Raw genomic sequence first — 25,581 nt, 5'->3', positions numbered from 1 at the left:
AGAAAAGGGGTAAAGCCGTGAAGGGGGTATTAATAAGGTACAAAATTACAAAAAAGGTACATAAATTGTAAGTATGGCCACCTTACTTACTACTCCGTAGCTTCTCTCTATGACGACTATGTAGATGACAACAAATTTCTTATGGCTTACTTTCATTATTTCATGCATTCATGTTTATGATTTATCACGACATCATTACAATACATACGACTATACGAGTATAATGTTTTTATGCTAAGAAAAATTGTTACTCCTTCGTCCCAAATTAGTTGTTACACTCTTCTTTTTCGTCCGTTCTAGATTAGTTGTTATACTTCTAAATTAAGAATGACCCTTAAATTATTATATTGTCTCTCTCTTCCCGCTAATTTTTTTTGTCCCACACCCTCTCTCATTCAATTAAAAAAAATATCCTACTAACTCCTATCACATCTACTTTTTCAATAAAATAACAATTGATAATCAAACAACCTATTAAGGCCTATCTTGATATTGGGCTTTGAATATATATTGTGTTAATTAGCCTACTAAGCCGTATTATGTATCAGGCTTTAGGGTTAGGCTTTAGGTTGTATATAATACACATCTTCAGAAATACAAACACAAGAAAACACAATTAACCCTAATCTGTCATGGTATCGGAGCTAGCAGCCTAGCAAACCTACCATCTCAATTTTTTTTTCCTGCCGTATTCAAGGACTAGCACCAGCGTGTTTCTTTCCTTGATTCTTGCTTAAACCAGAGTGTTCTTGCTTAACCATGGATGATAGTGGAAAACTTGATCACTCCTCTCCATACTACCTTGCCTCCGGGGATTGACCAGACAACCTAATTACCCATGTCCTGCTTCGCGAGGATAACTACTTGGCATGGTCACGAGCGATGATGACATCTCTCAAATCGTGCCGCAAATATGTATTCGTTGATGGCACTATCAACAAACCTACCGATAAGAAAAAGCTCCTTGATTGGGATACGGTGAACTCCATGATTGTCTCTTGGATTATGAAGAGCATGAACCAAAGGTAGCCTCTTCCATACCGTACTTTCAGGAAGCTAAACCCCTATGGGATTTTTTTGCCAAGAAATTCAAGGTGGCTAACGTCCCACGATTACAACAACTTCGACCTACATCATGGCTTGCAAGCAAACCAAAGCAATGTCTGTCGACGACTACTACACCAAATTGATGGGTCTGTACGAAGAATTGGCTCATTTCAAACCACTGCGTTCTTGTTCGTGTGGGCAGTGCTCGTGTGACATTATCGGGAAACTAGCCTCAGACCGAGACGAGGAAAAATTCCATCAATTTTTGATTGGCATCGATGATGAGCTTTATGGGACTGTTCGCACCAATCTGCTCTCTCGCGTACCTCTTCCTTATCTGGATGATGCATATCTGGCTTTCACACAGGAGGAGCAGTCACAGGGCATAGCTCGTGGGAAGGCTAGCCAGGATACAATCACCTCTTAATCTATTTTTGCTCTACAGGCAGACATGTGGAGAAGATTTGAGAAGGATAAGTCCAAGCTCTCATGTTCACACTGCTATGAGGGGGTCGAAAAAGCACGAGGCTAATGCGTGACCTCGTCCCTCGTGGGCGTGACGTTTCTTTTTTTCAAATCAAGTGTAATTGGATTTCCTGTGAGTTTACACCCAATTGACTAGTAATATAGGAGTCGCCATTCAGTTTTTAACGACAATGAGAAAAACTGACAAAACCCGGTTATCGTGACATAAAGGGAGTGCAATTATGTTTCACCACGACGGCCATAGGTTCCCTTGTGATCCATGGTGTGGGGATCGCTCAACGTACACCCGCAAGGCAGAGATTGAGGGTTCGGGGAACTGTAACTACCGAAAGGAGTACTCGCTCTTCGATAACTCCAGAGGCAGGATATCCTTACTAGCTCAGCATAAATAATTGAAGGGACATGCGTTAACTATTAAACTAATCTGAATTGATTTTAGCAATATGTAACACATAATACTAGATCGATCGTGATTATCTTGTTTAGATTGATTTAATGGACCTAGCATGATATTTCAATTGTCCAAGATATTATCTTTATTAGGCGTGATAGAACAATCAGATTAATAGTTTAACAGTTTTATAAAAGGGTGAGGAAAGCGATTAAATCATGCGAAGGGAAACATTACGACGCACCCTTGAGAGGTGCGTCATGGTTCTCAGAAAACTAACCACTTTGGTTTTGCTATTTCTCCTTTTATTTAACGAATCTAAAGTTTCCGGGCTTAATTCTTCAGCTACAAGGGACAGGATACGTTCTGTTTTATTTTTGGATCGATTGCGACAGAACGCGGGATCAATTTCGCAGCGTGAGGCTTAGGCTTAGGGGTTGGAGTCAATACTCAGAATATGAATTGTGTGTTTTTTTCACGTCGAATTTGGGGCTGTATTTATAGAAAAGAGTTCGTGGAAAAATAGAATTTTAGAGCACTAATCCAAGAGGAATTAGGAGAGAACACGTACCCAGGTAATTTCAGCGCCCAGGGCTGGGCGCCGAAGATTTCGGCGCTCAGAGCCAGGCGTTGAAAATAGGGTCTGGGCCGTATTTCCTTGTCAGATTTGGACTCGTGGAATACAGATTCTTTGAGATTTATCCGAGTCTTTTAGTGCGTATTAACTTTATGACGGAATGCGTCTGGGCCCGTTAAGAACTCTAGGTTCGTTAGGATTTTAATTAATACGTAACTCTTATTTTCGAATTATACTAGGAATAGGATTCCTCTTGCAAATTCTATCTCTTTTAGGATTTCTGTTGGAGTGCAACACCTAATTCCGACAGGTTTCTATCTTTTATGTCTTGCCACATTTAGCAACTACCCGTTACGGCAGTTACTATTTTTAGCAGATTTCTATAAATAGCAGGTTCAGGTGAAATGAAAAGGGTGATTAAGATTCGTTATTTTATAGGAGATGCGTTGCCAAGTGGAGATTTTATGTTCTTATCATCGAACCTTCCCTTTCGGGAATGGGGACAAAAGTAGGTGTCTACATTTAGCCCCCACTTTGACTGAGTCTCGGGATGAGACCATGGTCAAAGTACTAGATGGAGTGCGTCACACAAGCCATAGTGTATGTGACTTGTTTTGCGAGGGTCTCACGAGCCCTCGAGTCATAATATTTGACTTAAGGGTCATCACTTGAAGTGTCAACATATCCCTCACGTGTCATTGGGATTTGTCAACGGATAGTATAGAAACTCCGTTACTTTGTCATTGGAAGTATCTAAAGAGGTGTAGAAACTCCCTCACTTTGTCATTGGAAGTAGCTATAGATGTTTTCGAAATCAAAGCTATAAAGTGTAATTGGGCCTGGCCAAGCCTAATCACGAGGTAAAATGTTTTTTAAAGATTCTCATTTTCAGGGTTAGCTAAACGAGAAAACCCCCTTGTTTTTATGGGACGTAAAACGAAGGAAAATCCAGCACATCGTTCTTTTTTGGAAAAACGGAAAACAATCCTTTAATTTTTGGAAAAAGGGAAAACCAGTCCTTTAATTTTTGGAAAAAGGGAAAACCGAAAAAAGTTATCGCTACGGCGACAGAACCTGCGCGGTTAGTGGCGCAGACCCGGCCGGCTGAAGATGGCGAGCCTGTCCGCTGAGGGTGGACGCCCCGTCCGATAGAAGTGGACGAATCTGTTTTGAAGTTTATTTGTTTTTTTTTGAAAATAAGGACCTACGCGGTTTGTGACGTAGAACCCGCCGGCTAAAGATGGCGAGCATGTCTGCTAAGGGTGGACACCCCGTCCGATAGAAGTGGACGAATCTGTTTTGAAGTTTGTTTTTTTTTTTTGAAAATAAGGACCTACGTGGTTTGTGACGTAGACCCGACCGGCTAAAGATGGCGAGCCTATTTTGAATTTGAAGATTTTATTTTTCGAAAACTGAGGACCTGCGCGGCTAGTGACGCAGACCCCGCTCGCTGAAGGTGGGCGAGCCCTGTCCGCTGAGGGTGGACGTCCCTGAATTTGTTTTTTCGATTTGGAACTCGCGTGGTTCGTGGCGCGATCTTGCTCGATTGAGGTGGGCAAGTCCCTATTTCTTTTGTTCATCGTGATTTCTTTTGAGAATTTCTTTTATTCATTCTTGTAAGAGCGAATTCTTTCGAGGGATGCTCGGATTTAGTTGTAACCTGAATGTGGGTTGACAACGTGCTTAGACGGACCATTGTTGTGTGGTCATCTTCCTTCATGGTTTTGAGTTAGTCTTTACGGCTCAATTTTGCCACTACTTGGGTCTTTGATTAGGGGACTATGTATAAGTATCAACGGCGACCTTTGTTTTGGGGTCGTAATCCGGTTTTATTTTTCGAGATTATCTAAACACGGGACTTCATACAGCGTAGTCTGGGAATATTATTTTAACTTTGCATACTCTTTTTTGAAATATATATTTTCTTTCGAGCCCCCAAGCATTCGTGCTTGACGGTCATTTCTTGTCAAAGAGGTTCCTTGGGGATACATATTTTGTAATGTCCTATGATCGTGTTTGGGATCGTGCTCGTAAGTGCGAGCGATCTTTGTAGTGGTGTGCTACTCTTAACAAAGCCGTGAGGTGCGACTTTCAGTAAAGAAATCGGCAATTTTCGGGTCGAATGGGTACGGCAGGACCCTACAGAAGTCAGGGCCTTTTTTGGGCTTGGGTTCATTTTTGGCGCCCAGGCCTGGGCGTTGAAATAATTCACGCCCTAGGTTGGGCGTTTAAAATGTTGTTTGGGCTGGTCTTTTGATGACACAGTTGGCCTCTTGTTCGTTCGTTTACTTGGAAATTCTACGTATTCTCTTCTCTTTTGTTTTTTACTTATTTTGATTTACAGCGCCCAGAGCTGGGCGTCGGAATATCTGGCGCCTGGTCCTGGGCGTTGAAAGTGCGTCCCAGGCAGGACTTCCTCGTGATGATTTCTCGAGAAGCCGTAGCCGATTGGTGGACTACGGTGTTTGTCGCTTTGGGGCGATTATTTAAAGGAACTATTGCTCTTCAAGGCTTACAGTTATTGCAATAGTCGGGCGAGTCTATATGGTCCGAGGAACATACCTTGAGGCGTAAGACTTTGATCGCTCTTGTTGTATTTTGAACTTATATATTTTTTTCCTTTTGAACGTGTTCGTGAATGTTCGATACGTAGAATGTATGTGCGAACGAGCGTTCATAGAATGGTCGTTGCGTGCGGTCCATTAATTAGTTTGCTTGAATCATTTTTTTTTTTTTGAGCAATGACTGATGTTGAATAGTTTGCTTAGGAGCTTGATAGGGTTCAGGCCCATTCATGAAGTGGGATCAAGCATCGTACCCTTTCGATCGTTCAAACATTTGCTTTGAGATTATTTTTATTTTGCTACGGTCGTTTCGTAGCTTGGAGCCCCCAAGTATGCATGTTGGGATGCTTCCTTTTGGCGTACGATTTTTGTAGGGTCTTTCGAGAAGATGCCTTGGGGTTCCGCTCGTGTAGGTGCGAGCTATCCCTTCCGTGGTAGGTAATGTTTTGCTACCTTTAATCCTTAATGTAGAAGTCGTGTGGCTTGCATTTTGAATTTGGGCGATAAGTAGTCTTTGCCTCATACTCTTGGTCGTGCCCGCATTAGTGCAATATGCCTTACTCTTTTTTTTTTAGACTTGTACCGTGGGATGTTTGAACTTATGGTGCGACGTAGGCTTGTGTGGCCCATCATCGTGTCTTAGAACATTCCTCCAGGTGTTGGGATATCATTATTATTTTCTTGCGTTGGAGTACTTCATCACGCCTCGTTCAGGTGTTCGAACAAGTGTAGCACCTTTTGCGTGGGTGTGCACGGCTTATTACTTCGTTCGATGCGAGGATTCATAGATGTTTCCTTCCTTTTTTATCCTTGATTTTTCTTTCGCCTTTGCTTTGGAACGACGTAGACTGTGTAACGGGCGCTTGTAGGGCGAGCGTTATGTGCAGTAGTTTGATCGGAGTTTTGGTGACTCGCGATTTTCAGTTACCCTTGTTAGTGGGGTGACTTTATATATTCTAAGTAGCGCTTAGAATTTGGGAGGGGTTGTAGCCATTCTAAGGTTCGTTTTACACGATCAAACCTTAGGATTGTGCCCCTATGACGTATGTATAGCATTAGCGTCGAGAATTTGCGGTAAAATCGTCATTTTCGAGCATTTTTAGAGTGTTTTTCTCAAGCCCCCCGTTTATAGCTACGGGATTGGCTTGGTGCTATAATTCTTGGCATACGTTTTTATGCATTCATGGTGACATGGATCATGAATAGTTTGAACCAGACTCGTTTAGTGCGAGATACGTTCGAGTAGTGATTTGCTACTTCTCTTGTAAATGTCGTATTGTGCGACATTGCCATGGTCAAGGTGGTCACATGTTGAAGTGTGCCTTGACCAAAACCTAGGTGCCTTTCTTTACCCATAATCATATTTAGAAATCTTTTTAACTCACTTACAACATCGAGATAAACTCATACTTAGCTTAAACCAATGACACTTTATTATGTTCGAAGAAGTCTTTGAAAATTATTTGAAATCAGAGTCCTACTGTGTACAATCCGAGGTGTCCTAAGTAAGTTTGACTTATAGAAGGGTTCGTACAGGATTACATGAGTGAATCAAAATACTGTTACGATTTTTGGAATGTTGCCTAAGGATTTGCTGGAAGCCAGGGTGCAGGCGTCAAGATATTACTTGTGCCCGTGTGGCACATGCTTTAGGTTTTTATAGCCATCATTTCCAGAATTGCGGGAATATAAACCGTTTTTCAAATTGAATTAGATTTACTTGGTGTATGTCTGTACAAAAGATATACTTAGTCCTTTCCCTAGTTCTTTCATTTCAACTTTTAGCCCCCAGTTGCTATTATGTCTTCTCATTAATGATGCTTTCAGATTTCGATTTTAGATGCCCGTGTCATATGTCTGAGTAGGGTGAGCCTTGGTTAAGTGCCAAGTCCTATTGACAATGTCTGATTTTTTCAAAGGGGATTAGCAAGCATTTGAATTACCATGAACGGGTGCCCTGAGTTCGAAGGAACAATGGGGCGATGCCGTAGAACAATCCTCTTTATTGCAAGCTTACTGCCTTAACTACTTGTTGGAGATTATGACTATGTCTAGTGGTGAAAGAAGGTCTTTAAGCGAACGACTATGTCTAGTGGTGAAAGAAGGTCTTTAAATGAGTTAGTTCGCTTTAGGGAAGGTCAAGTCGAGTACTTTAGAGGTCATGGACGCTTGCGCTAGTCCCCATTCAATTGAGGCAAAGCGATCTTTTGAGTCTTGGCTAAGTGTCTAGGAGTGTGAGTGCTCCTTCTGGCAAGGGTACGTGCCCTTATTATTTTTCGATGTGTGCTCGTTTTGGCATCTTGATGACTTGGATTCTTCCTTTGACTTACATTTTTCTTTCGACTTGGGTTGCAAGTAATTAAATTTCAATAAGGGACTCTATTTCTTATTCTTGTTATTCTATAGGCTTTAACATTTTTGCAAATTGGTTGGACCGAATCATGGATTGCCTACGTATCCGCCTTAAAAAAATTTAATTTGGAATCAGGTCTTGCGTAGTTCTTAGCCAGAAAATGGTTTCTTAGAATGCCAGATTTTAAACAAGTACGTTCTGAGGTGGAAACATATTATTTGAAACGGTAGAATAACTGAAGTTTATTATTATTTTAATCTGCTGCTTTGCCGTAAGCCAAGAATTTGTTTTATTTTTTAAGTACATGTATTTGCACAAAAATCTTTTCATGTGTTTTTTGGTACGTATATCTGAATACGTGTTGTACCCCTCCAAGTGTTCGTTATTTTTCCGTGCATGTGCGGATAAAATGACGAGCACTTCTAGACAAAATTTGGCAAGCAGAGAGATTCAGCGCCCAGGCTGGGGCGTTAAAGATTTCGGCGCCCAGCTCTGGGCGCTGAAAATGATTTCTGGGCGGATCTTTTTTGGTGCGCTAAATGCTTTTTTTTTTTTAGAAGAACTTTAAAGGTGTTTTGCAAAGTTTCTTTTGTATTATTTACATTTTTTTTTTTTACGTTAAGCGTAGAATGTACTTTTCATTTGTCTTTTTTATTTATTTGTGACTCAAGACGGCTTGAAAGATGGGTTGAATGAGATAGGATAATTTGTATAGGTATTGGTCAAGCATGAGGATTACATCTGCTAGGACTCACAATTTGCAGCCTCAAGCTAGTGTCATGAGTTTACATCAACCAAGGCCAATGAATAGCATGGGGACGGCTCAAGGGTATATCAACAGATGTATCCAAACAAGTTATATGGTCATTATGCTAATGGTGGTGTAAGAGCAGGTTTGGGCTTTGGAAATAATGGGTATGACGCACGTGTCAATGGCCGTACGTGGTTTGCAGTTGATAACAAGTTCAAGAACAAGGGTCGAGGTAATGGTTTCTTGGGTTATGGCAATGAGAACATGGATGGGTTAAATGAGCTGAACAGGGGCCCCAGAGCGAAGGCGTCTAAGAACATAAGGATTGGAAAGGGTAGACATCGTAGAACTTTATGTGGTTTTTGTGGCATGATTTGGATTGGTTGACTCAATTCTTTTCCTTTGCTTTACTTGTGTAAATTTCGCGCTTTGGGAGGTACGGGCTAAGTATTTCATTACTTAGTCTAGACTTCTGACTCTTTCTATTGGTTTTCTATTCTCACTTTTGTTGGTACACTTTTGGCTCTTCTTTTGGTAAATTTCGCACTTTGGGAGGTACGGGCTAAGTATTTCATGGCTCGCTCTTTTCGCTCTCCCTTTTCTCTTTCTCTTTTTTTTTTCCTTTTTGCTTGGGATTTCTCCCAACATAAATCCTTCAATTTTTTTTTTATTTGGGCTAAAAGGTAGATGGTTGTGGTCTTTGAGTCACGAGGCGAGACTGAGTGAGCCTCGTTTGGTAGGCCTATAGTGGACCTTTAACTTTAGTAGGCCTAGGGTGGACCTTTAAATCGTCTTACTTTGCAAGTGTATTTAGTCATTTCTTAAAATGTGCAAATAGCGTAGATTCAAAATGTTGTTTTTACTTTATTGAAATTTAACGAAAGAATTACATCGAAAATAATTTTTTGTTTCTTTTCGGACTCCAGTTTCTGAGATTTAATTGGAAGTTGTGATTTAGACTCGAACTTTCATTAATCTTTCTGATTATAACCCGTGTATGAATACAAGGAGGTGGCCTAGACTCAAAATAATGACGTGGCGTAAGCCTATAATACTTGACCAAGCGACTCTCAGACTTAGGCTAATTGGACCATAACTTTCATTGGTTGACACTTTAGATTTTAACCCTTGGGTGTTCATTTGTCCTGCGCCATTTTTCTTGATGTTGTCAAGGTAGTTAGTTGGGGAGATCGAATTTTCATTTTTGCAAGGTTAGAATCATTAGTGCGGCTTCCCTCTTAGTGTGTATTGCTTTACCCCGATGGTAGCCTTATGGCATGCCGATTTGGGTATTTTCATGGTTCGTCATGTTGCATTCGTGGAAAATCTTTTAGTCCGTACTTAGGAGTATTTCAAGGTGCGAGTGGCTCGAGAGGACTATAATAGTCGTGACCCAATGTGATCATAAGCCTTGAGGCCATTAATTTTTTTGCCAATGGTATTGACACCTTAGGTTCACTTTGGGGGTTGTGCGACTATGGAGGAATGATTTTCAGAATGTGACTGTTTCCATTTTGCAAATACTATAATTACATAATATATTCTTTTTATTGGTGAGAGAGAGTATTGGGGCCGTAGATTCTTAGCAAGGGATGAAAATTACATATGGGTGCTTATTGATTTAAATGTTAGGAAGGGAGACTCAATATGGTTTAACCTTTTAACTTGCAGAACGACACCAAGCATTAGGACCGATTCTATGGATAAGACAACTAAGACTTAGGATTTAGATTGTACTTTGGCATAGCCTAGTCTAGACTCGGATTTATTTATTTTTTATTCGAACATTATTTTTCCTTGAAAACTCTATTTGAACATTTTTTTTGAATACTTTGCCCATGTGACATTCAAGGTCATTTAATTAGCATGCTTAAATTTGGTGCCGAACATTGTCGTCATAGGAGGCCTAACAACGACACAAAGAGTTTTTTTTTTTTTAAGTCGCCTTTAGAATCGAGTGCCTTTTCATACGCCCTCGCAGCAATTTTCACCAAAAGTTTTTTTTTTTTGCTGCGTATTTTTGTTATGTGCGGGCACCGAGGCTGCTGTGCCTGACCAAAAGGCCAGGCAGCAACTTCAGCGCCTAGAGAAGGGCGTGAGAAATATTGGCACCCATCCAGGGGCGTTGAAAATGCGTCCCTGACTGGTGCTCGTCTTTCGTTTGCGTATATCTTTTCGTTTATGCGACTTTGATTTTGCGTGCTTGCCTAATAACGTCATTTACGCGTAGTGCAACGTTTGTGGGATTCGTTACGGGCCATCCCGAGCGTCGCTTATTTTTGTGGCGATCGTTCGGGTTTGCGGAACACGTATTTTGGTATAACTCTTTGGCCAATTGGTTTACGAATGTTTGGGCAATTCTTAAGGTCGTTGGTTTTCTAGCTTTATTTGTCACACACAATCACATAATTCGCTACACATAACTAACATTATATCATGAGACAAAATAATAATATGTCATGTAGTTTATGATAGGCTTCTATGGGTAGTATTTGCGCCGGCTTGGTACCGCTTCTATCGCAGATCCAACACATGCCCCGGTCGAGGTAGTGCCTTCAACAGACGAATTTCGCCCAAGAGGCCAATCACGATGTAAGCCAAGGGGGCATGCACCAATGAGAGGAACCTAGTGGGCGAGCGATTGGGTTTGGGACGGGTGTACTACTAGCGAAAAGTGTCGAGTGGACAACATTCGAAGCGTATGCACCCCCCGGTTGGCGATGGGTATCCTTAGTCCCAACTCCCGAGATGAAACATCCAAGGGAGCCAAGATTCGTTATGCGGTTCTGTTCGTTCACATTAATATGCTGATTTAGGTCGTCCCAACTTGATGGGGAAATAAACGCGGGGTAGGATCGTTTCACCCTTCGGCTATTTTGATTACCTACTAGCAAACCAAAGCAATGTCTGTCGACGACTACTACACCAAATTGATGGGTCTGTACGAAGAATTGGCTCACTTCAAACTGTTAGGTTATGATACATATGACAATTCATAAATCATGCGGAAACAACCATTAAGCCAGGAATACATATTATTTACACATAATCATTTAGCAAAGTTTAGATGCATACTCTTTGTTGCGTGCCTTCCCTAGCTGTGCCCGAACCGAACAAGAACAAGTCTTTAGGACTCCAAGTGTCGTCCCTCCGTAGATAGTCCACAGCACGTCCGGATCCGCCTTAAGATTGACCAACTAGAATCTCCCTTAAGGTACTATTATTTTCGGCACTTTTAGGCAAATATGTGACTGAATTTTTCTCTCAAAACTCACTTTGAATACTTAAAACTCGTTATAAATTGTGAACCCAGGCCACATATTTATAGGGGTATGGAAAGAGAATTGGAATCCTACTAGGATACGAATTAATTAAATTAGAATCCTAGTGGAACTCTTATTTAATTAATTTATCTTTTAGGATTAGGAATTTAATCATTAAACGAATTCTATACGCTTTAGGATTCGAGTAACACACTTCGAGTAATACGCTAGCACCGCACGCAGGCCTTGCGGCCCACGCACAGCGCCAGCCCACTCGTCGCAGCCCCGCGCGCGCGCCCAAGCTTCGGCTGGGCCTGGATTTTGCGCTGGGCCTGGTCGCATGCTTGGCGTGTGGTTGTTGCGCTTGTCTTGCTGGGCGATGGCCCGGCTTCGTGATGGGCCTTCGTCTGGCAGGCCTCGTCCGATGCTAATTCGTACGATACGCTTCCGATTAAATTCTCGATTCCGGAATTCATTTCCGATACCAACAATATTTAATATTTCCGATTCCGGAAATAATTTCCGTTTCGAACAAATATTTAATATTTCCGTTTCCGGAATTATTTTCCGATTCCGATAATATTTCCGATTCAGACAATATTTCCGTTTCCGGCAATATTTCCGATTCCGGCAATATTTCTATTTCCGATAATATTTTCCGATACGTACCATGTTTCCGTTTCCGGCAACATCTACGACTTGGATAATATTTATATTTCCGATACGATCCATATTTCCGTTTCCGGCAATATCATCGTTTCTGGAGTATTCATTTGCTTGCCTTTGACGATCTCAGCTCCCACTGGAACCAAGATCCGTCGATTCCGAATATCCATAGATGGAGTATTTAATGCCATTAAATACTTGATCCGTTTACGTACTATTTGTGTGACCCTGCGGGTTCAGTCAAGAGTAAGCTGTGGATTAATATCATTAATTCCACTTGAACTGAAGCGGCCTCTAGCTAGGCATTCAGCTCACTTGATCTTACTGAATTATTAACTTGTTAATTAATACTGAACCGCATTTATTAGACTTAACATTGAATGCATACTTGGACCAAGGGCATTATTTCCTTCAGTCTCCCACTTGTCCTTAGGGACAAGTGTGCATTTCCTAATTCCTTTGTCGCTCGATGCTTGCTCTTGAACATAAGGTAAGAGTTGTCATCCTTATTATGTCCAGAGGTGTTCCTCGGTTTCAGAGTTCAACTTGATCAAATAAACAGATAATCATAGCCTATGATTCATCCGAGGACGGCCATGCATTTCACAGTTTCTAGCTATCCGAGTGGCCTTGTACAACTTTTAAGCATCTCATCCCGATTTATGGGAGGACAATCCCAATCTTGCGATCTTGAGATTAGACTTCGTTTGATAGGTCATTACCTGTGCGTTGCCTTTATTGCCTCCTTTTACGGTGCGACGGTTGGTCAACGTCAAAGCAACCAGTTCTCAAACAAGTAATCTCAAATCACTCAGGTATTGAGGATTTAGTGTCTAATAATTTTAATGAAATTTACTTATGAAAGATTTTCATCTCTTACAGTAAAGTTTCATAGGTCTTGTCCGATACTAGTCTTCCCAAAGTAAGTATCTATGCAAATGATTATGACATTGCCATGTCCACATAGTTCAAGAAACAGAACTACTAGTCATCTTGCATTCTAATCGTCTAACGTTTTCTATGCGTCCAATTTTATAGAAAACTCCGACTAGGGACCATTTTCAACTTTTGACATTCAAGTTCACTTGATAGACATTTCTTAGTCACAGGACTGGTCCTGACAGTCTATCTTGAATATTTTGTCAAATTGAAGGGACTCATCATTTAATACTAAACCAAGATTAAATGGAATATGAAAATTCATTTCATATATGATAAATGTTCAACCCCAATGTTTTACAACCATGGGCCTCGAACCCATCTTTAAAACATTTCATAGAATTCAAACCTATGCTTGATTTCCAGTGCTACAATGTGAGTGTTGCTTCTCACTCGTTGCATAGGTTTAGTTATCATGCTTTGCCAATCTTAATATCCTTTTCATCGAATGTTCTTCGAGATATGATGATAAGATCTTTTGAGTGTGTTTATTTTGTGATCTATTCCTTCTAGCTACAAGAGTAGTTCTACGCATCTTGCAATGAAGAACCATCAAGTCAGAAGACATATGATCTACCCAAGTTCAGTGAAGAACTCTTTAACATAAACAAACAACCCTGTTTTATTGCTTCTTAGGCAATAAGTACTTTTACTTCAACTGTTTAGGTTGCTAGTGATGCTTTGTTTGGATTTACTTATCCAAGCAGTTCACAGATATGTGGAAGACTTTCCAGTTGTATCTTAGAACATAGAAATTAATATTTAATTTCCCACGCAACAACTCATGGTCTCCAATCCATGTTGCCATTACAAAACACGATGCTCTATAGCTCGTCCTTATCAATGGTTAACTCCAAAAGGGTCTTGCTTGATCCTTTGCCAGTGTTTATGCGTGTAGCATCAATATTTAGCATATCTTTATTTCCTTGAATCAAGAACTATTCCTATGTACCTTTTCAAGTACCATAAGTATTCTTGATCTCAATCTATTTGATCTTAGATCAATAGAGACTGGTATATGTTCGTCATGCCTAAAGTCATACGATACGTTTTTGGCGATCCTCATATTATATCATACATGATAAATTCTTTTGCAGAATAATTCTCAATTGAATTGTATTCATGTAACTTTAGCTCATTCAATTTCAGTAGATACTGAATCCAGCTAAATTCTTTGACATATAATATAGGTTAAGAATCTCACTTAGATCCTTTGATGTTTTAACTTAGTAAATGCTTATACATAGTTCAAACATTCTTTACTTAGATTTATTCACATGGGTCGAATATCTCCAATGGAGTATTTCGTGTTTGATTTAGTAAATGACATTACTTAATCCAAAACAATATTATAAGATCTTTGTAAATAGATCTTAGTACCCAGTATGTACTAAGTTTCGCCTTGGTCCATCATTGATGAATAATTTCAAATCTAAGTCATTAGCATTTGAATGTTATTTCATAATAGAGAGATATGTGTGTGATACACACAAGACCAATTAAGTTTTATGTACTCCCACTAAACTTCTTATATATCTATAAGAATCATGTACATTTTATGAAACTAAAATACTTATTAGCTTCACTAAAATACATTTCTAATTCCCAATTGCTTGCTTAAATCTGTACTTAGATTTTATAAACTAGCTTTTCTTTTCAAGCATTTATTTGGATCCACAAATCCTATGACATACCATGTACATAGTTTCTTCCAACATTTGACTGAGGAAGATGTTTTGTCATCCAATTGCCATATGTACCAATATGCAATCATTGCTTGAATTATAGACTTAAGCATTACGATTTTGCATGAGGTTTCAACACAATCCACATCGTGAATTTGCTTGTAACCTTTAGCAACTAATCTAGCTTTGTGTGTGAACACAATTTCATGTTTGATGGTTTTTATCCTTAAAACAAACTTTGCAACCAATAGGTGTGAAACTATTCTTGCAAATCAACAAAATTTCAATTTTGTCATCAGAACATTGAGTACGTTTTATGGCCTCTAACCATTTAAAACATTTGAGTCTATATATGGCTTCTAACCATTTTAGGGAATCTGGGTTTCGTCATAGCTTTCTTACAAGTCACAAACTCATTAATCTACATGATAATAGTTTGACTGCAAGTTGTAGGTTTCTTCACTATCTAATAGAAGAATCGCATAGCTTCAGTGACCTGAACTCCATGATTCTTCACTATTTAATAGAAGAATCTCATAGTTTCAGTGACTTGAACTCTATGCCTACTTGGGTATAGAACATCAAACAATAGAATATCAATAGCCACTTGAAAGTCCTTTGAATATTCTGTTCTCCTTGAAGCACTTGTAAAGTCTTCTAAGAGATGTCTATTCTTTAAAGCCACTTCTAAAGTCCTTAAAGAATAAGTTCGGATTTTCTGAAGCACTTCGAAAAGCCTCCGGAATGTCCGTTTATGTTTGTTGTTCGCCTCGAAAACTTTCGAGGTCTATTTTCTCCCACTTGTCATTTTGGAAACGAATCTCCAAAAGGACATCATTTCGAGCAAACAAACATTATGTTCTCAAAAATTCGTGGTAGAAACAATACCCTTGTGTCTCATTTGAATAAATCACAATGAAACATATATCTATACTTGGGCCTTAGTTTGTCGAATAACAAACACTAAGCTCCCACTGAGTTTAGGAACTCTTTAGATATATTATGAAAAGATATTTTGAAACTACTTTTCAATAGCTTTGACGAATTTGGTTTAGTTTGGTGGCAGTTGAGCATTTTGTTTTAGAAATTATAGGAAAAGTCTTTATGATCCATCATTGATCGAATCAAGTACTAATTGACTTCGATTATTCCAACTAAGATATGCCATATCTTATGGACCTAGATTGTGAAATTACAACACACAATCATTGATGATCATATTTGGTCTCAAGTAATCATCAACATGATCTAACCTAGATCTTTATGATTTCTTGCCAAGTGGATTTTATACTTCTGAATCTTTGAACTAGCCAAAGAGATTCAACTTATATCACATTTGAGTAAATAAACCTATATTCACTCAAATCCATGTGAAATAATAAAGTCATAAAACCTTACTTTAGCTTTGAACTCTATCGTCTAGGAGTTCTAACAATAGTTCATATTCTTTGTTACTTTCAACAAGTAAGACTAGCTTGTCTTAAGTTGATCTAGAAATCAACCAACTTTCAAAAGTCCATTAAAATAGAGCTTGTGAATGTTAACTTGTTGACATGGTCTAAGCAACAATGCCAAAGATTAGTGGAACTCAAATCAAGGGTTTGATTTGAACCTAGTAAAGTTTTTATTGTTAAAGAGTTGTTTGTTTTAATCAAGCAAATTGACTCAACCCGTAAATGACCATTTCATTCAAATAAACAAACAAACAAGCATTGTTTTTGTTCTTCTGAATGTGAGTCTTTCTGTGTTTGAAGCAGAAATTTAGGTATGCTGATTATGGAACAAAATAGCCATTTAGTTCCAGCCTTGAAAGGACTTAAAACAAACTAGATGACCCTACAGCTAATGTAGCATTGCCATGCTTCATTTCCCACTTGTAGGCCATTAGTGTAGCCTAGCTTCCATTATTTGAGTTATTACCGAAGTAAGAACCTCAAGCGGTATCTGATACCAAGGAAGTTTGATTGCTAGGTCACTTCTCTTTAAACATAAACTTATAGGTAGAAACGGAATCGTAAATTCCTTTCATTTGTTCCTTGTTTTCCTATTTCTTGTACCCTTTCTTATAGTCTTAAGAATTGAATTCTTTAGTGTTGACTTTTATACTTTGTTAGACATGTCCAATGTCACCCCAACAAGGTTCTTACCATTTATGTTGAATATTAAGTTTCAACTAGATGATCTTACCAGAAGCTTCTAAAGTTCTCTAAGCATCGATCTATTCGAATGTCTAGGGACTAGACTCATTCGAAAATTAAATGGACAAAGATATTAGGTTGTTAACCATTGGTAAAGCTGAGCGTATTAAACTCAATGCTTTATGATCTCAAAACTACAGTGTATTTTGAATTCACAAGCACCAATTGGTTTGCCATTCGAGTTTGATGTTCGAAAACAACCATAAAAGTTGCTATAAGAAACGTACATTTTAAATTGCTCACTTTCTCTCATTTCCGTGAATCGTTCTTGGATTCACTACCAATCGAGGAAATTTACTGTTACCTTTCTAAAAGGATTTACTGCAGTGCAAGATATTTAATTATAAACAATAATTAAAACATACATTGAAGCATGCAAAGTCTAAACATTTATCATGAGTAATAACTTGAAAATTAAAGCAATCATGCAATTTCAACAAGTTATTAGCATTTTATTCGAATTTATTGTTCCGGCAGGTGTGAATAAAATGATTCCAAGATCCTAAAATCATTGAAGAACTAAGCACAGTTTGTCGACTTAATCCTAAAACATCTTAGGTAAGCAAAAGCCTTTTGCTAATAGTCTAGAAACTATTCTTGGTTGATAGGTACGTCTAAGAACTTATTAGGTAAACCTATCGATTTTGCCACGACATAAAAGGACTCCTTACTTATATCGTTGAGTTTCACCAAAACTAACATGTACTCACAATTATTTGTGTACCTTGCCCCTTTAGGACCAATAAGTAACACCTCGCTGAGCGAAAACTATTACTAGATTGATGTAAAGGATATCCAAGCAAGTGTATATTTTGGCATGGCACCTTTTAACTCAATTTTTAAGTTTGGAACTTAAGGCTCTTACTATGTTGGTTAGATTTTAAGTGAACTAAAATCCTTAATCATGCAACATAATCAAGCTTTTGATCTCATGCATTTTAAGACATATTTTAAGGCAATAAATAACTTAAAACATGCATAAGATAAATGTGATCTAGTATGGCCCGACTTCATCTTGAAGCTTTAACTTCAAAGTCCGTCTTGAAAATCTCCGTGGGAGGCACCATTTTCTTCAAATAGGATAAGCTATAATTAAAACTAATTACAACTATTTGATGGTACGCAGACCATATTTGAATTGAAAAACAACTTTGGTACTTTAGACCAATTACATTCAAATTAATGGTACGCAGACCATATTTTCTATCCTATTTGGGCCATACTAGTCACTTCATAACCTGCAAAACAGTACATATACAATATATACCATTCACCCATTCATTATCATGAATGGCCCACATAGCTGGTTAGTAAAACACATTATGCATCACGTAAACATTTGCAGCAATTAATCAAGGGCACCAATAATCTACCAATTATTCAGTCCTTATTAATTCTAATCAAGTTGTTCTAACCTTAAGGATTTGTAGACCTAATCAAGAGTTTATGACTAAAAGGGCTCCCACTTAAACCAATAAATTCATATGCTTTACTAATTTTAAACATAAAAATGTATTTCTAGTCTAACCGGAAACATACAAATTTAATTAAAATTTAAAGCTCGTATAAATTTATAATTGAATCCAAAAAGTTTAATTTAATTTCAGTCGTATTTAAATTAATTCATGATTTTAATTTTAGTAAAATAATTAGAATAAATAAAATTTATTATAATTACAATATTCAAAATTAAAATCCAAGAAAATAATTTAAATTATTAATTTTAAAATTAATTAAAATTACGTAAACTGAAAATTTCAAATTAAAAGTTCAAAACGATCTAATCGTAACGCAACAACCTTACGCATCGCACGCCCATGGGCCACACGCACACAGACATCGCTGGCCATGTGCGCGCAGCCCATGCGCTGCGTCGCATAGCTGGTGCTGCTATCCTTCGCAAGGCTCCACGCGAGCTTGTGTTCGCTGCGCGCGCGCCAGCGCTCGATGCACGCGAGCATGTGCTCGCTGCGCGCACGCCAACGCTCGATGCACGCGAGCCATCGCTCGCTAGCGCTCGCTGCACGCGGGCCAGCGCTCGCTTCGTGCGCTCGCCAGCGCATGATGTGCGCGCTCGCTAGCGCTCGCTTGGTGCGAGCCAAGCGCTCGCTGCGCGCGGCATCGACGCTGGGCGCAGCACTCGTGGCACGCGAGCTTGCGCTCGCTGCGCGCGAGGCTGCGCGCGCTTGTGCGAGGCAGTGCGCGTTGTGGCGCAGCTCGCTTGCTGCCCACACGCGACTGTCGTGCCTTGCCTTCGCCCATGCCCATTCGTCCATTGCTCATAGCCCACGACACAAGGCAGGGCTGCTGCCTTGTGCTCGTGCACCATGGCCTTGCTCATTGCATTCGTGCCTCATGGGCGACGAGCTCCCTTGCCCGTCGTCACATGCCCGCACTATACAACACCCCTTAAGGGTAACACGTAGCGTCCATTGCTTTGGTTGTGCAAGTTATATGAACGAATTGCATAAAATTTAAAAATTTTATATTTAAAATTAATGACAAATTAATAAATAATATTAATTTCATAATTTTAGGGCGAAAAATCGAAAATTTATTATTCAATTGATTTCCGATTAACATGGATTCAAGTCTAGGTCAAAAAAAATTAAAATTTATCATAAATTTACAATTTTTATGGTGGTTTTTAATCATAGGTATCTAATTAAATTATAATTAATTATGAAAATCAAATTAATTCTAAATTATTCTAATTTTCAACAAATTAATCATAATTACAAATTAGATTGCATAATTAACAAGGCTAGGCATTCAAACTTGTTAAACATATACAGTAGGTCAATCAAAAATTCAAGATTTACCAACAAGAATTGCAAATATTTAATTTAACATCTTAAATTTACGAAATTTTGCATTCGAAAAACTAAAACCTTCGAAAAGTCATAGTTAGGCTTCGAATTTGAGAATTCTGGGTTCGGCAGAAAAATACCTTTTTTGTCAAAATTTTAGAATGCCTTTTACATGCGGAATTGACACAAAAATCACTCGATTTGGATGAGTAACGAAGAAACTGCCGAAAAACTGCGTACGTATAATTAAATAAACGCAATTTGCAATTAATTAACAATTACGAAAATTAATCACCCCTTTTAATTCTTGCAAATTTGTAATATTTAACCATGTTCATGCAATTTAGATTATGAAAATAATAAGAGGCTCGTGATACCACTGTTAGGTTATGATACATATGACAATTCATAAATCATGCGGAAACAACCATTAAGCCAGGAATACATATTATTTACACATAATCATTTAGCACGGTTTAGATGCATACTCTTTGTTGCGTGCCTTCCCTAGCTGCGCCCGAACCGAACAAGAACAAGTCTTTAGGACTCCAAGTGTCGTCCCTCCGTAGATAGTCCACAGCACGTCCGGATCCGCCTTAAGATTGACCAACTAGAATCGCCCTTAAGGTACTATTATTTTCGGCACTTTTAGGCAAATATGTGACTGAATTTTTCTCTCAAAACTCACTTTGAATACTTAAAACTCGTTATAAATTGTGAACCCAGGCCACATATTTATAGGGGTATGGAAAGAGAATTGGAATCCTACTAGGATACGAATTAATTAAATTAGAATCCCAGTGGAACTCTTATTTAATTAATTTATCTTTTAGGATTAGGAATTTAAACATTAAACGAATTCTATACGCTTTAGGATTCGAGTAACACACTTCGAGTAATACGCTGGCACCGCACGCAGGCCTTGCGGCCCACGCACAGCGCCAGCCCACTCGTCGCAGCCCCGCGCGCGCGCCCAAGCTTCGGCTGGGCCTGGCTTTTGCGCTGGGCCTGGTCGCATGCTTGGCGTGTGGTTGTTGCGCTTGGCTTGCTGGGCGATGGCCCGGCTTCGTGCTGGGCCTTCGTCTGGCAGGCCTCGTCCGATGCTAATTCATACGATACGCTTCCGATTAAATTCTCGATTCCGGAATTCTTTCCGATACGAACAATATTTAATATTTCCGATTCCGGAATTAATTTCCGTTTCGAACAAATATTTAATATTTCCGTTTCCGGAATTATTTTCCGATTCCGATAATATTTCCGATTCAGACAATTTTTCCGTTTCCGGCAATATTTCCGATTCCGGGAATATTTCTATTTCCGATAATATTTTCCGATACGTACCATGTTTCCGTTTCCAGCAACATCTACGACTTGGATAATATTTATATTTTCGATACGATCCATATTTCCGTTTCCGGCAATATCATCGTTTCCGGAGTATTCATTTGCTTGCCTTTGACGATCTCAGCTCCCACTGGAACCAAGATCCGTCGATTCCGAATATCCATAGATGGAGTATTTAATGCCATTAAATACTTGATCCGTTTACGTACTATTTGTGTGACCCTACGGGTTCAGTCAAGAGTAAGCTGTGGATTAATATCATTAATTCCACTTGAACTGAAGCGGCCTCTAGCTAGGCATTCAGCTCACTTGATCTCACTGAATTATTAACTTGTTAATTAATACTGAACCGCATTTATTAGACTTAACATTGAATGCATACTTGGACCAAGGGCATTATTTCCTTCACAAACCACTGCGTTCTTGTTCGTGTGGGCAGTGCTCGTGTGACATTATCGAGAAACTAGCCTCAGACCGAGACGAGGAAACATTCCATCAATTTTTGATTGGCATCGATGATGAGCTTTATGGGACTGTTCGCACCAATCTGCTCTCTCGCGTACCTCTTCCTTCTCTGGATGATGCATATCTGGCTTTCACAGAGGAGGAGCAGTCACAGGGCATAGCTCGTGGGAAGGCTAGCCAGGATACAATCACCTCTCAATCTATTTTTGCTCTACAGGCAGACAGGTCGAGAAGATTTGAGAAGGATAAGTCCAAGCTCTCATGTTCACACTGCTGTGAGGGGGTCGAAAAAGCACGAGGCTAATGTGTGACCTCGTCCCTCGTGGGCGTGACGTTTCTTTTTGTCAAATCAAGTGTAATTGGATTTCCTGTGAGTTTACACCCAATTGACTAGTAATATAGGAGTCGCCATTCAGTTTTTAACGACAATGAGAAAAACTGACAAAACCCGGTTATCATGACATAAAGGGAGTGCAATTATGTTTGACCACGACGGCCATAGGTTCCCTTGTGATCCCTGGTGTGGGGATCGCTCAACGTACACCCGCAAGGCAGAGATTGAGGGTTCGGGGAACTGTAACTATCGAGAGGAGTACTCGCTCTTCAATAACTCCAGAGGCAGGATATCCTTACTAGCTCAGCATAAATAATTGAAGGGACATGCGTTAACTATTAAACTAATCTGAATTGATTTTAGCAATATGTAACACATAATACTATATCGATCGTGATTATCTTGTTTAGATTGATTCAATGGACCTAGCATGATAGTTCAATTGTCCAAGATATTATCTTTATTAGGCGTGATAGAACAATCAGATTAATAGTTTAACAGTTTTATAAAAGGGCGAGGAAAGCGATTAAATCATGCGAAGGGACACATTACGACGCACCCTTGAGAGGTGCGTCATGGTTCTCAGAAAACTAACCACTTTGGCTTTGCTATTTCTCCTTTTATTTAACGAATCTCAAGTTTCCGGGCTTAATTCTTCAGCTACAAGGGACAGGATACGTTCTGTTTGATTTTTGGATCGATTGCGACAGAACGCGGGATCAATTTCGCAGCGTGAGGCTTATGCTTAGGGGTTGGAGTCAATACTCAGAATATGAATTGTGTGTTTTTTTCACGTCGAATTTGGGGCTGTATTTATAGAAAAGAGTTCGTGGAAAGATAGAATTTTAGAGCACTAATCCAAGAGGAATTAGGAGAGAACACGTACCCACGTAATTTCAGCGCCCAGGGCTGGGCGCCGAAGATTTCGGCGCCCAGAGCCAGGCGTTGAAAATAGGGTCTGGGCCGTATTTCCTTGTCAGATTTGGACTCGTGGAATACGGAGTCTTTGAGATTTATCCGAGTCTTTTAGTGCGTATTAACTTTATGACGGAATGCGTCTGGGCCCGTTACGAACTCTAGGTTCGTTAGGATTTTAATTAATACGTAACTCTTATTTTCGAATTATACTAGGAATAGGATTCCTCTTGCAAATTCTATCTCTTTTAGGATTTATGTTGGAGTGCAACACCTAATTCCGACAGGTTTCTATCTTTTATGTCTTGCCACTTTAAGCAACTACCCGTTACGGCAGTTACTATTTTTAGCAGGTTTCTATAAATAGCAGGTTCGGGTGAAATGAAAAGGGTGATTGAGATTCGTTATTTTATAGGAGATGCGTTGCCAAGTGGAAATTTTATGTTCTCATCATCGAACCTTCCCTTTCGGGAATGGGGACAAAAGTAGGTGTCTACAACTGCAAGCAAGGGGGGCACGACATCAGCACTTGCTTTAAGATACACGGTGTACCGAATTGGTACGAGGAACTGCGAAGCCGACGCAACAAGAATGGGCCTGCTGCACTTCGTTCTGGTACTGTACCCGCTGCCACTACCAGCCGTCCTCGTGGCCCACCTGCTCGGGCTAATGTAGTTGCTGCTGCTTGTAGCAGCGATGATGGGCCTGAGGTCACCACCTCTCTTGACCTCACTCCAACTCAAACCAAGGTTCTCTTGAACATGATCAATAATTCCAAACTTGATCAAATGACGGGTGAGTTTTCGGCAACCTCTTGGATTATCGATACCGGGGCATCGTATCACGTTACTGGTGACGAATCTTGTTTAACCAATGTGCGACCCATACATGACTGTCCTATTAGTCTGCCTAACGGACAACATGCTATTGCAACAAAAGAGGGTCAAGATGTATTGTCTGACAAGTTGACACTAAACAGTGTTCTTTATGTTCCTTCTTTAATGTGCAATTTATTATCAGTGTCTCAATTAACTGATGATTTAAGGTGTTTTGTTCGATTCACTAATTCTTTGTGTGCTATACAGGACCAACATTCGGGGAACCTGATTGGGGCCGGTGAACGGAAGGAAGGACTCTATTATTTCAAACGGATTCCTACAGTAGGTGCGGTGTCCGTGGGTGATTTATCTACATTTGAGCTTTGGCATCGTCGATTGGGGCATCCGTCGGACCGTGTTCTCAAGTTAGTTCCCGAGGTTAAAAGTAGTCTGGCTAGTAAGAAATTAAATAAAGCTTGTACGGTGTGTCCGCATGCCAAATAACATCGTGATAGTTTTCCTGTTAGTGATAGTAGAGCCACTAGAATATTTGAACTGATTCATTGTGATTTATGGAGGAAGCATAGCACCCCTTCTTCTAGTGGTGCTTATTATTTTTTGACGTTGGTAGATGATTTCTCTGGGGCGGTTTGGGTGTACCTTTTACATTCAAAAATTGACGTTTATAAAGCATTTAGTTCATTTTTCTCTATGATTACCAGACAATTTGAAACCACTGTCAAGTTTGTTCGTAGTGATAACGGCACGGAGTTCAACTGTATGCTTGATTATTTTAATACAAATGGAATTATTTTTCAAACCTCCTGTGTGGGGACTCCACAACAAAACGGCAGAGTCGAACGGAAACATCAACATATACTTAACGTCGCCCGTGCTTTGATGTTTCAGGGTCACTTACCCATCTCTTTTTGGGGTGAATGTATTTTGGGGGCCGTATATTTGATTAATCTTACTCCATCCGGTCTGTTACGAAATCGGACACCATTTGAGGTTTTATTTGGCACGGCACCCGACTTATACAATGTTCGTATTTTTGGGTCTTTATGTTTTGTCTACGATAAAAAATGCAAGAAAAGCAAATTTGCTTCACGGAGTCGGAGGTGTGCTTTTGTTGGCTATCCAAATGGGAAAAAGGGTTGGAAGGTGTATGACATGGATACGGGCAATATCTTCGTGTCTCGGGATGTGAAATTCCATGAAAACGAATTTCCGTTTGAACTCACACACACTAACATTACGGACAACAGTATGTTGGACATAGGAGCTAATGAGAATGTTGATATACCAGATTTGGATTCTGACTTGGATGATGTTGATAATGCTGATGGTCCACATGAGGATGAGGCTGCCATGGCCCAACTTGATCAGCAAGCCCAAATTGATCCTCCCTTGCAAACTGAACACACGGACTAGCAAGTCCAGTCCCCTATTTCTGCAAGCTTGCCATCTCACACTTTGTTGGTCCAGTCCGCCACGGCCCAGCCTGCCCCTACGGCACCTACACCTACTGCTCCTACTGCACCTTCGGTCGTTCCGCTTGGCCTCGGCAAAGGGTTACGGGCTAGACGCCCTTCCACTTGGCTCAAAGATTACGTCACACCTACTATCAAAACGAGTCCTTCCCCAAGTTCCACGGCTTCTCCAAGTTCCTCAGGTACTCCCTTCCCTATAGCACACTTTGTGAATTGTGATAAATTTTTTGTGCAACATCGTATATTCCTTGCAGCTGTGCTATCAAGTTTAGAACCTCGTACTTTTAATGAGGCAATGAAGGATGCGGGGTGGAGAGAGGCCATGCAGAAAGAAATAGGCGCCCTTGAGGAAAATGAGACTTAGGTCATGGAAGAGTTACCGCCCGGTAAGAAAGCTCTTGGATGTAAATGGGTCTACAATATCAAATTTCATGCTAGCGGTACAATCCAACGCTTAAAAGCGCGTCTGGTTATATTTG

The 25,581-nt window shown here is 39.8% G+C and overlaps 1 protein-coding gene across 1 annotated transcript; it reads left to right on the top strand.

Annotated features, from left to right (window-relative positions):
* The first annotated feature begins 1,159 nt into the window (after positions 1 to 1,159).
* LOC110775464 (uncharacterized) lies at positions 1,160 to 25,043 on the top strand. The gene is made up of 4 exons (XM_056839797.1): positions 1,160 to 1,447; positions 21,517 to 21,817; positions 23,281 to 24,092; positions 24,702 to 25,043. The coding sequence occupies exons 1-4, from the start codon at positions 1,160 to 1,162 to the stop codon at positions 25,041 to 25,043; spliced, it is 1,743 nt and encodes a 580-aa protein (XP_056695775.1).
* The last annotated feature ends 538 nt before the right edge of the window (positions 25,044 to 25,581 follow it).

Source organism: Spinacia oleracea, chromosome 3 (assembly GCF_020520425.1).
Source record: "Spinacia oleracea cultivar Varoflay chromosome 3, BTI_SOV_V1, whole genome shotgun sequence".
Taxonomy (NCBI): domain Eukaryota; kingdom Viridiplantae; phylum Streptophyta; class Magnoliopsida; order Caryophyllales; family Amaranthaceae; genus Spinacia; species Spinacia oleracea.
This window is presented reverse-complemented; position numbering and strand designations above follow the sequence as displayed.